At 40.6% G+C, this 12,699-nt stretch overlaps 1 protein-coding gene across 1 annotated transcript in view; it reads left to right on the forward strand.

The window, feature by feature from the left end:
- The window catches only part of LOC144589104 (uncharacterized), a 16,592-nt gene extending 4,370 nt beyond the window's left edge, over positions 1-12,222 (forward strand). The window contains exons 6-15 of the mRNA XM_078393068.1: positions 2-52; positions 1,412-1,456; positions 1,970-2,014; positions 4,535-4,573; positions 5,467-5,499; positions 6,785-6,865; positions 8,929-8,970; positions 9,912-9,950; positions 11,038-11,070; positions 11,992-12,222. Of these exons, the coding sequence (XP_078249194.1) occupies positions 2-52; positions 1,412-1,456; positions 1,970-2,014; positions 4,535-4,573; positions 5,467-5,499; positions 6,785-6,865; positions 8,929-8,970; positions 9,912-9,950; positions 11,038-11,070; position 11,992 (409 nt within the window). The 3' untranslated portion in view covers positions 11,993-12,222. The remainder of the gene's footprint in view (position 1; positions 53-1,411; positions 1,457-1,969; positions 2,015-4,534; positions 4,574-5,466; positions 5,500-6,784; positions 6,866-8,928; positions 8,971-9,911; positions 9,951-11,037; positions 11,071-11,991) is intronic.
- The last annotated feature ends 477 nt before the right edge of the window (positions 12,223-12,699 follow it).

Below are 12,699 nucleotides of genomic sequence, written 5' to 3' on the forward strand. Positions count from 1 at the left end.
GGGTTCAAAGTCTCAAGGTGGCTCATCAGAAACCATCCGTATTACCGTCCAGGTATTTATCATTCAATTACACAACAATTCCAAAATGTGAGGAAGGATGCTTTTAGGATATGCTTAGTCTGGTCAAATCAGTTAACTTCAGTGTTTTGGAACAGAAGACTCATCCACTGGTTGGACTGAGAGTGGGTGGGAGGGAGCTAAAATACTTTTCCTTATCTACCAACCAAAATCTTGAAAAGAAAAGAGAAGGAAGAATTTGGCAGGAATGTACCTATGTTGCAACACAGACCTCTCATAAACAAGTGTGACAGATAGCATGCTATTGTGGTTAGAATGTTGGGCTGGGACACAGAAAATCCAGGTTCAAGCCCCACTGAGCCAAGAATCCCAAGGAGCAACCTTGAATTAGCTAGTCTCTCTCAGCCTGACCTGTCTCACAGGGTTGCTGTGAGGACTGAGGAAGAGCAGAAAAGCCATGTGTGTCACCTTGAGCTCATTAAAGGAAAGGGAAAATACAACCAACAATCATACAACATAAAAACTTAACAATTTTGAGTATATCCTGGAGAACACCAGCGAATATTTGAGCTCCTTAGCCCACCATAGACCTCAGTTGTTCCTTAATCCTTAATCCTTCCAGTTTCAAGACAGGAAGCACTTGGACTTACTTGGATAGCTCAGTGATTTAGATATCTGCCAGAGACTGGGAGTTCAATTCTCCACTTTGTCTCTCAGGAGAAACATCAGTCTGTGTAGCTTTGTGCAAGGGATGCAGTCCCAGGACACCTCAATGGTGAACAACTTCTGAGTGTTCCCTACATAGGAAGCCCTCAAATGGTTCACCATTAGTTGGAATTGACTTGGTGACACATATTGTTGTGTTATCTAAGATGTGAAAATGGGCAGTCTTCACTTAATAGCATCCCTATTTTTAGGAATATAATTCTGCTTGTGTTCCTATGCTTGGGCCTGGAAATCAAAGCAAATCATTCATCCTATGAAGCCTGCTCAGCAGAGGCTTTACCAAAGAGAGTAGTCTAGTGACTATATCAACTGAAGGGGAAGGTTCTTCTCATAACAGTTATGAGAAGGAGATCCGTTTTTATTTACAGCAGGACTAACTGTCAGACTTGTAGAGTGTCTGTGTCTTTGGCACACAGCTATATGTACTTAACCATTCTATCAGACTGAGTTATGGTAGGCAAGGGGCATGGTCAGCACCTACAGTTTAGAATGGGGGAAGCACCTTCATCTGCTACTCAAAGTAAGTCTCCCCCTTTGTAGCAGGAACTGCTGCCCAGGGGATGTATACAAGCAGGATCAGGATGGGTAGTCTTCTCAAGGTCGATGTGCTGCCACTCTGGATTCCTACACCCCATCTTTCATCAATGACGCCTGTTTCTCTTTGCAGGGCCAGCCTTCAGGCTCACAGAGTGGCACCTTCTCTGGCACACAGGTAAGCAAGGCACATTTAGGGGACGGTGCAGCCTTGCCCAACCTGGTGTCTTCCAGAGGCTTTGAGCAACTGCCCCTAACCATTGTGACTTATTTCAGAAAATATTAGGAATTGGGTGAAGGTGCTAAAATGCTGCCCGAATGGGTTCCAAGCTCCTCACCTGCTGTAAAACTACAATTCCAACGATTCCATGAAAAGATGAAAAGTCAGTTAATCCCATGGTGTGGCTGTGGTCGGTCAGATGTTTGCACACATGGTGAAAACCTAAGCATAAGTTTTGATCATTTTTGTTAGGAAGTTTACGGAAGGGGGAAAGGAGAGCCACCCTTTCCCGTCATTAAGCTGGTCCATGGTCTGAGCAAAGAGCATCTCAGCCCCAAGTGAGGGCATAAGCACGCTATTGCTCAGATCATGGGTCACCAGTCCTTGTTACTCCTAGGCAAGAAAAGAACCCAAATGTGATGCCTCTCCATGTTGAAGGGCTGAACCATATGTGCCTGTTTCTCTTCACAGGGCCAGTCTTCAGGCTCACAGAGTGGCACCTTCTCTGGCACGCAGGTAAGTGAAGAAATAATACATGGATTCCTTTTTTCCCCTTTAATTTTTTTTCAGATTTAATGAAAATAAATAAATAAATAAATTGAACTAATGAAGAAAAGGGGGGAGTGAAAAAAAAAGACTACAGCATATACAATCATGTTAATACTCACTATAAGCATTTGCAGTATTAATATAGTTGTGACCATCACTACATAACCTTCTATTTAAGCATATAAATCAGTGTAGGTGTTCTAGATGCCCAAGTAAATGTCCTCATGGAATTGTTGTCTGTACATTACTTATCCAAACATAGCCAGTGCTAATACATCCTCCAGGCATTGTGTAGCAGATGGTGGATATTTATTCTTCCAAGCTTGGATTATAAATCTCTTCACTACCATAAGGACTCATAAACTCCAGTTTTGTTGCCATTCGCTAGACCCCATAAGACAGGGATGTACACTTCTGCCTTGAATTGCATGGGGTTGAGCAGCACAGTTTTGGTTATACATAGATTCCCCCCCCAATAAATAAACACATGAATATTTCACTAAAGAAATAAATATTCAATAAATACTGTGCTGCGGTTCATGTCCAGGAAGTAGCCTGAGATAGGTAGGTCTCAGACTTACCAAAGCGCCTGTTGTTAGCAGTGTGTCTGTCTCCCGGTGTGATGGTGATGGCCTGGCCAGCTCCCTCCCCTGGCATGGCAGCTCCATGTGGCAGCCAGGGAAGGTGCTGGGGAGTGCCACAAAATTGCTACAGGTCAAGAGTAGGGGTGGTGTCATAGTGGCATGCTACTTCATTGTGAGAGATTGCGCTTCTGTTTCCCCCCACTGATAGAGGCTTTTCCCGTCCTTTAGCTGCCTTAATGCGTATATGTGTGAATCGGATGTTTAGGATTTGTAGTCAGATTTGGAGGGGGCGTAAGAGTTATATATGGATTTTTAACTACACAGGGGTCTGGTGCTCCTAATGCCCAGTGTTGTCGAAGGGAAAAATGTAACTTAAGAGAACATGAATATGTGCAAATATCAAAGATTTCTCCAATATTACATTGATACCCATGGCAACTTTAAACCAAAATGAATGAATTGCTGGACAGGCCCAGATCACATGTCTCAAGGATGCATTTAAAATACTACATCTCCAACATTTGTCAGAGTTTGATATCCCTTTCCTAAACAACTGTTGTGGTGTCCAATATACTCTAAAACAGTGGTTCTTAACCTTTGTTACTCGGATGTTTTTGAACTGCAACTCCCAGAAACCCCAGCCAGCACAGTTGGTGATGAAGGCTTCTGGGAGTTGCAGTCCAAAACTCCTGAGTAACCCAAGGTTAAGAACCAGTGCTCTAAAATACTATTTTTTTTTTTGTTGGCTCAACCTCATTTTCAAAACTAAGGAAACATTCTGTATAGACTCTAATAAAATCCTCCATTGTTTAGACTGTATGCTGACCTCTAATTCTTCATTCCATATCTCCCTAAGCTCTTGGATGTCAATCTTATAAAGATCCATTAAAAATTTCTAATGCATAAATGGGCTTAGGTTTTTGAGCAGATCCAATAATTCCTTCCAACAGTTTAGGAGATTATGAAGCATTCAGTACAGCTGGGCCAAAGACAGACACCAGCAAATGCTGAAACTAGAGATACTGCCATTCTGCACTCATAGGGAGATGATACTTAGCGTGTAAAGTGGAGAACATTAGAAATTCATAGTCCAAGTCTATCAAATGTATATGCCACATTCCACCCACTTCTTCCATAAGAAAGGCTTCCTCTCTAGCCTCAGACCTGGATATCCCCACAAAGTTGTTTTAGTATGAGCGTATGGATCGAATTGTAACTGAAGAGACAATATATACCATGAATGTATTCCTACAAATAATATATATGGTGCATGGTATTTCACTGTATGTTTCTCAAGCATATTTTTAAAAGATCAATGGAATATTTCAGAAGTTTATGTGGAATAACTCTCCACCTCACTGCAATTGCCTATATCAGAAGAGGGTTTTAAGTTCCTGGATACTAGTCTGTACCACCAGGCGTATATTTTCGTTCATATAAATGCTTCACAAGTCTCTGTTTCTGTGAAAATCCCAGCTTGGGTGACTTTAGAGACGGCCTGCTTAGCACCCCTTTATGGATCACCCGTTCCTGCATTTCTATTATTTCCACAACCGTGTGGCCTTTTCCTGGTTTTTCCTTTATGGATGGTTTGTTTTATGTCCAAAATACAGTAAAAAGAAAGGAGTTATACCTCCTTTGGTTTTAGCAACTAGAGAGACATATTTGATTTCTTGGCAGATCTCTGCCTTAAAAAGGATAATCTTGTTTGCTTTTCATGTTACTGACTCTGTGGTCTGTGTTTTTAAAAAATTGTGAATTATTTCATTGTTTAATTATTTTCAGATGAATTCTTTATATTCAGAAATTGTGAAAAAACTTGCGAGAAAACTTTAGAACAAATATAGGATATATGTCACTTTGAGGGGCTAATGGTATATTTTTGTTTCTTGTTTTAAAACAGAGTGGATCTTATTCAAGCAGTAGCGGTCCATGTGGGCAGGTATGTTCTTTTATTTGACAGTTTATTTTGAAACGTTTCTCTGTGTTTCTCACTACTGTCAGAGCAGACAGATTAGAAAAAATCAGCAAGCATGTTAGAAATACAGGTTACAGAGAGAAACTAAGATTCCTTGCTACATCTGATAGTAATCCCTTCCAAGACTTGATAGGTATCACAATTATAGCATTGCTGTCAAACCTAGTCTTTTTAAAACAATTGTTTAGCTTTGGAACCATTATTTAATATGTGTATATATTTTATATATGCTTTCCTGTGGCGTGAAAATAAGAATTGTCCACCAAGGATGTTATTTACAATATAGGGACAGACAGAAAGTTGATATAGATGTACTACAGTATTAGATCTCTTATTGATTTGCAGTAAATCAGTAGAGAGTTTTCAATTCCAAACTATTTAAAAACAACAGGAGTAATAATGCTTCCAGCCATGATTCCTAAATTATATTGCTGAAATGAAGAAAGCAGAACAGGAGCCACAACTCCACTGACAATCTAGCACAGATTGTGGTCTTGTGGCTTTTGAAATCAAAGGCTGGAAGCACAAAGAGGTAGCTTGTAAATGGAAAAGAGAAATCCTTAACTAGAAGGATTGCTGCTTCAAACAGTACAGTAAGCCAATTGTAGAGTTAAGTTTGATCCTCAGACAAGCCCCACATCCATTATATAGGACTGCAAAGAGATAAGCAATGAACTGTTGGGGGCAAACACCAATTTCCCCTAGCAACAATAACAAGAGTAACCCTTTGTTTTAAATAAGTTACGGATTCTTTTTTTATATATTGCATTGTGCAATGTTGATTTCATTATGAAATTTGCCATGGCCTTTGTGTGCCAAAGCAATAAATTGATTTTGTTCATTCATTCATTAAATAGGGGAGGACCTATGACAGCAATCCCTGCAATCAGGTAAGCTAGTTCTTTAATGTAATTGAAAAAGTTATTCCAGAAAATGTTTTGGCTTTGGGGTCTCATTAGTTGCTGTAACTGACCAAGACTCAGTGGCCATGGCTTAATGGTGGATTTCTACCTAATTGTTTTATCCTGTTGACGGTTCTAAATTTATTTAATAATAGTTCAGGATGTGTTATTATCTGTACCCTACTCTGAGATTTCTAGATATGGGGTGAGAGGAAGAGTTAAATGATAAAATGAAATGAAATAACCCAGACTACCTTGTCTAGCTACTTTTCTCTTAGTGGTTCTTGCCTCTAGGAATCTTGAACTCCTGGAAAGGAGAAAAGGCAAAGTGAGGATGCTATCAAGAAAGCGTAGATAAATTTGGCATCTTTTCTCCTTACTCTTCATAAGATCAACAATATCACAGCCCACCACCCCACTCATAAAATGGTGCCATCCCGTTTGATACATGACTTTGTTGCTGCCTTGTTCAGTTAGATTGTAGGTGGGCAAAACACAGCTCTCCCAGGCCAATTTTATGGCTGCTACTGCACCCATTTGCTGCGGCTTCTATAGCTACCCATGAGGCCCCCCTCATGGATTGCTGCAGCAGCTAACAGGCCTAGGAAAAGCAGTGTGGCCCCCAAGTCCCAGGACACAGCCCTTCCCTGAGTTAGTTCATGTGTATAGTATGATCATTTGTATAGTAATGCAGTTCAAAGGAGGAACAATTCCAATACTGGCTTATGGTATTCCTACACAAGAAATATAACTTTTGGAGGTGAATCACCTGAAATTAAGACATCTCCATAAACATCACCTGTTGCATACTGAGCCATGTGACTTGGTGTACACCAGGTAATGTCTACAGAGTTTCTTCACTTCAGTCAATTCACCTCCAATCCATAACAGGATTTCAACCATTATTTTCTTAGATCCGTGGTTCCCAACCTTGGGTCCCCAGATGTTCTTGGACAGCTAGTGGTGAAAGCTTCTCGGAATTTTAGCCCAAGAATACCTGAGTACCCAGGATGGAGACCATTGTCCTAGATTAATATTGTTAAGCCCATTTTGGTTTTGGGAATGTCCAAATTGCCTTCAGGGGAGCGAGGGAAGGCCATGAAGTAGAATATGCAAACAGAAGAGAAGGGAAAGGGTGTTAATAGAACTCCATGTGATCTTTCATGTGAGAGATAGCCTGTACAACCCTAGTTTCATATAAATGGTCAAATAGTTTCCACTCACAAAAGATAGTGGCCGTATTACACAGTTATTGTTTCTTGTTTCATTACAGGGCCAATCTTCTTCCTCCTCCTCCTCCTCCTCCTCCTCCTCCTCCTCCTCCTCTTATTCCTCACAAAGCTCTTACAACCAGGTAGGGGTTCTTCTTTTTAATTATATATTTCCTGTTAAACATTGTCTAGATCAGTGGTCAGGGAACAGGGATAAATTACCTCAAATGGGGTAAAAATGAAAATCCTGGGGGTAATGAGGACGGTTGTGGCAGCATGACCCTCCTCATTACCCCCAGGCATTTTATTTCCGACAATACTGTGTGTAAGTGAGCATTCTGTCGTGGGGAGAGCGAGCACTGGTGAGGAAGGCCCCCTTCCTGCCATGACTCACCTGAGCTTATGGCCAGTGGACCTGCCGGCCCTGTGGTGCCCGCCTCCCTTCATCAAGGACACACTTTCCCGGCAGCGTGGTAGCTTCAGACTGGATGCTCAGGTGATGGCTGCAGGTCCCGGGCAAGCGCAGAGGTGGGGAGGGGGGTCAGCTGTGGATGGCAAGAATGGAGGGGCGGTGCTGGGAGGGGGCGGGGTAGTGTTGGCATATATCAATGGGGGGGGGAGATTAAAAAGTTCCCTGACCCCTGGTCTAGATCTTACAGTTACCTTTCATGTGGGAGGAACCGTCCGTCTTCATATAGGCTGAAATCCTGTTGCTTGGTGTAAGAAAATTTGCAACTTCCACTCCGTTCTCAGGTGACAAATTGAGTCCTCACTGTGGTTCGTGGAGCTATGTGCACTCACTTGGTTGGTGTATCCATGCCCTCACAAGAATTGTGCCAGGTACTTTTTATTTGGCTAGGAACAGACTAAATTTTACAATTTTTTTACGTTAAACAACATGATTTCAGCCATAGTGAGTACTGATGATATATTCCTTTAGCGGTAATGAAACTATTGATATATTCCTTTAGAAATGAACAAAACCTATCTCTGAAATCTTTTGAGAACTTATTAGGTAAAATTTGGCAAAAGAAAAGAAAGTGAATTCATTTGGGAAGCAGTAATACTTTCACATGGTGACTGATTTCTTCTTTCTTCCCCGGGCCAGACATATTCTTACATAGTCAGGCTGGGGTTCTTTCCTTGGCCATTAGGTCAAAGATGAGAGATTGAGGAATCACTAGTCCATGGGCTGGATGTGAACCTTGGGGATTCCCAATGTAGTCCTCAGGTTCTCCCCTTATACTCAATCAGCATAGGCATCCTTCAGTCTCGAGAGACTATGGTAACATGCTCTGAATTGAGGAGTGTCCTCTCCAGAGCATGAAGCCCGGGTAAGGTAATATGGAGGATAGGCTGTTACCCAAGCAGCAGATCCCCCCTCTCCACATTGCTGAAATGGTCCAATGGAAAGGCAAGAGCCAATACAACTGATTCCAGCAATGTCGCAGGAGTTGGCAGAACGACACATGCTGCCTTCGGGACTCCAGCTCCCGAGATTCCGGTCTACTCAATCAGTGATTGGAGATAAGAAGCTATTTAGTGATGAGTAGGTTTGCATGCATTTGAGTTCTGTTTTGCAGACCACGACAGTTTTGCATTGAACAGGAGTTCCAGTTTATGGATCTAAAATGTTTTCCCCTGGGGATATACAGTACTCCTGAATGGACACAAATTGATTTGAGCTGCTCTTAGAGTGTCTGAAAATGGTTACACTGGGTCTTATCTTGAAACAAGGACGTATAGAATTAGTAAGATTTATGTGCAGACCCACTCCATACACTTAGACACTCTCACTACTATAATATGATATCTCTGCAGATTTCCCATATTGAAATGTAGTCCCCCAAATACTCCCACTCCTGGATGTAGATGGCAAACAAAATTTTCATACCTCTGTTTCAGAAGAAAATGTCAGAATGTCTTCCAGTATGAATTGTGTTCCATGTGCCTGATGAAATGTGGTGTAATCCATAAAACCTTGCGCTGCAATAAATCTGCTAGCTTCAAGGGTGCCATGGTACCTTTGGTATTGTTCTATTCTCATTGTTCTCATCCATGTTGAAACAGACTGACATGGTTATCTCTCTGAAAATGTTCACCTCTTAACTGTTCCAAAAAAAGAGCCTTACATTTTGCTGCAGTTTAGCCAATTTTTCAAGAGCCACTTTAAAGCATTTCCTCCCTACTCTATTATTTTTCTTAGGCTAATTCACAGTCTCAAGGCAACAGCAACCCCTGTAAACCGGTAGGTTCCCTTTCTCTTGGTTTATCATTATTTGCTACATGATAATGACACTTTTTACATGAATTAGATCCTGTTCTCCTTCTAAGATCTGTCACCCCTTTTTTCACAATTCCTTTTCCTACAATTTGGCAGTCCTGGAACCGGTCTCTGGAGGTATCAGGTTACTGACTCCTTCTCTAGTTTTCATCCACCAGGATTTTTTAAAAACTTGTATTGAGTCGATTACGGTCTATGGGAATTCCTATGTACTGATGATGGGCAGTAGCTCTAGGGTTTTGGTTGTGGGTAGCAGTGTGGGAAAGGGTACACATTTTGGATTTCCTGAATCCAGTAAATATTCTAATCTCATGAGACAACCAGGGTATGCCATGCCTGCTTCTTGGCATCCTATTTCCTAAAAATTGGTTTGGGGCTTCCCCCTCTGCCCCGATACATTCTGTTTGCTAGGGCAAAAGTATCCCGATAACAAAAAATGATAGATTTGTTGGAACAATATTTGTCCCTGTCTTTACATGTTAAGCAGTTGAAACTTGGGAGCACAGCTTTCCAGGTCAGAGCAGCCCAGAATGCCCAATCTCTGTGTCTACTTCTGAGTGACTGTGGAGGGCCAAATATCCTTCCTTGGTGAATGAGAATTAAAGTCATACTTCACACAACACAGAAACTGATCATAGCAGGAACAAATGTCAGCTTTTTATTTATCATTCATTTTATGAAAATCCCGAAAAGCAGGATTAAAAAACAATTAGCAACAATTGTCTTCACAACAATTAAAAATAAATAAAAGCAATTTCATAAATTTGAGCCTATGTGGACTTGGCCTAGTGCATTAGATTTGCAGAACAGACTATCTACAAACTTTGGCAAGACTTGGAAAAGAGAACTAATTTTGAAGGAAAAAAGCAAATTCTACATGTGACTGATCTCTTCTTTGTTCATAGAGCCAAGGATACTCTTCACAGAGCACGTACAACAACCAGGTAGAGGCACTGTCTTTGTACTATGTCTTCTCAGTTAGGTGTTGTACAGATCTTACAATCATATCTTTCATATGGGAGACAATAGATATAAGCCAGCTTTCTTCACGTAAATCTTTAGGCCAGTGAATACAGCATGAAATGCAAAATGTTGATCATCAATGAATAGAGCGTGACATGCAAAAGTCAGGGTGTATACATGCACATACATAGGCATGCCAGGGCACAGCATTATATAGTGTAATGCCAAACTGAGGTTCCAGTCCTGTGCATAGTGATGCATATTTCAGGATTCATGGGTTCAATTTTAAAAGTACACTGAATTTTCATAGAAGATCTTGACCAAGCTTAACTTAGAAATGCAAATTATTTTGCAAACAAGTGTTACCTTTTAAATGGCTAATATGGAATAGGGACTTTGTGAAAGAAAAGGAAACTAATACCAAATTGTGCCTGACTTTCCTTTTTGTTTGACTCTGTATACCCTCATCTGTCACAAGCAAGATTAAAACTTGCGAGACTCATTATCATCATCTTATTTCTTTGCCTGATCAAAAAATTTGCCACTTACCACAGTGTTCTGGTATAAAAAATTATTTTTTAAAAAAGTTCCTGAAGTTCTTCTTTACCCATGTCCTCCTGAACTACACCACTAGTCTTAACTATGGTTCACTGAAACAATGCAACTTCCATCCATGGTTTAAAGGTTAGCACATGAGAGTTTGTACAAAAAGCTAAATATCTGTTCACTGAAAATCCAAGTGAAAGTTCCTGTTATCTCTGTGGCCATACTGGAAAAAGGGGTGGAGGAGAAAGAGCATCTGAACATAGGATTTGTTCACACAAGGAACAGCCATACTGTATCTATCTTTCTTCATCTGAGTGAATAAGTCTTAAAACCCTTTCATTTTTAATACGTTGTATGTTTATGACAAATAGTTTGGAAAGTTTCAGTTTGGATTGCTGTGGTCATGTTGCCATGAATTGGTAGTCAAGCAATCACCTGAGATTTCTGAGAAGGGAAACAAATCCTCGATGTTGAAAAGTTACAGACAGCAAAACCATAACTGATTATGTATTTCCTTCGTAGGGTACTTCTTACAACGACAACAGGTGTTGAATGGTAAATATAAGTTCTTCCTGCTTCAATCTTTAAGTATAACACTCAGCATATTTCCTAGACATCTGTATTATGATTCCACATGTTAGATTTGTTAGAATCTTAGCAGGTTTATGGCTCTGGACTATATTTAAATTCTATCTACCTAATCTTCCCTTGTTGCCTTATGTTTGGGATAAAAACTATTGGGATTCCCTGATATACTCAGTGTCTAGCTTATTTCTTGCCTTGGCCCACTATGCCTATAGAAAGGCCACAGTGATTTTTGAGGCATCTTAAAAAGTAACACGTTTTGCCTGACACAAGGTTTTGTGCATCATTTCCTGCTTCATCAGATTCATCGTGATGGATCAGTCATCCTTCCACATAATGACATGCCAAGTAGAATTTACTAGTCTTTCAGTTGTCACAAGACTTCTTGGCCAGTAGCTTGTTTGAATTGCCACATGCAAACAGGAAGCAACTGCAATGGTATAATCAGGTTTGGTCTCCTGCCCACTTACTTCCCATAGCTGCTTCTGTGTTTGTCATTACACATGGAGTAAATCAAACAGCCTACTGGTCTTTGTGATTTTTGCTGCAACAGACTAAAATATTTCACTGGAAAATCTTAGCTAAACACTATGATTATTCATATATTTTACACTCAACCAGCTGAAGTGTTATTTGTGACATGGAATCCAACCCACATTTGCGACCCTCTGAGTTCGCAAAAGCTTGTACACATGTTTCAGACCTATCTAATTAAGCCAATAGATCATATTAACCATCTCATGCTCATGAACAAGAGGTCCACACTATTCCTCCCCACAAGCAATTGCTGGGGGCAAAAAATCTTCACAAGGTGGGCTAAATCTTCTATAATGTTTTGTTAATGCTTAACGTCTCTACTATGACTAATATGGCTATATTTCTGTGTTGTAGAAGCATATGTGGAAATAGCAAGGATAGCTTAGAGCTGAACATGAAAGAGAGATTATGAGCCTGATTTCAACACAGACGGAAAACTAGAATGCATCAAGAAACTGTGCAAAATTACTCTCTGTCTGTATTGCATCCCTGACACAAAATGTTGTTGAATAGAAGCAAATGCATTTATACCAGTCAAGTTCTCAGTGGTAACAAGCCCAATTAAAAAGTATATTTATCATACAATGTTCTCAACTCTTCCCCTCATTTGTTGACATACATCTTGCAGTATCTGCACAGCCTAATAAGCTGTCACACATTTTGACACTTCTCCTTGTCTCTTCGCTGCCCTTGGCTTCCAGCAAAGGTATCTTACAGATTCAGCCATTTTAATTGCAAACCAGACTTGAGAGTGCAACGATGGCTATTCTGTGTGTTCTGTAGATGAAACAGACCCAAGCACATTAAAAGGGTGTGTGTTTCTGGGCCAGTTTTAAAAGCAAGCAAGTACATGTCTGGAAGCAGTATGAATGTATGTCTCCTGCTCAGAGTTTGCAGCTAGGAAAAGAGTGGGGAATGCATTGTTGTCCAGACGTTGTTGGACTACAATCCCTAGCAGCCCCACCATTATGACTCATGACTAGGAATGATTGGAATAGAAGTCCGGCAACATCTGGAAGGCCACACACTGCCCACCACTAACAGCTTCTTTTCCTGAACCAT

This window comes from Pogona vitticeps, chromosome 4 (assembly GCF_051106095.1).
Source record: "Pogona vitticeps strain Pit_001003342236 chromosome 4, PviZW2.1, whole genome shotgun sequence".
Lineage (NCBI taxonomy): Eukaryota > Metazoa > Chordata > Lepidosauria > Squamata > Agamidae > Pogona > Pogona vitticeps.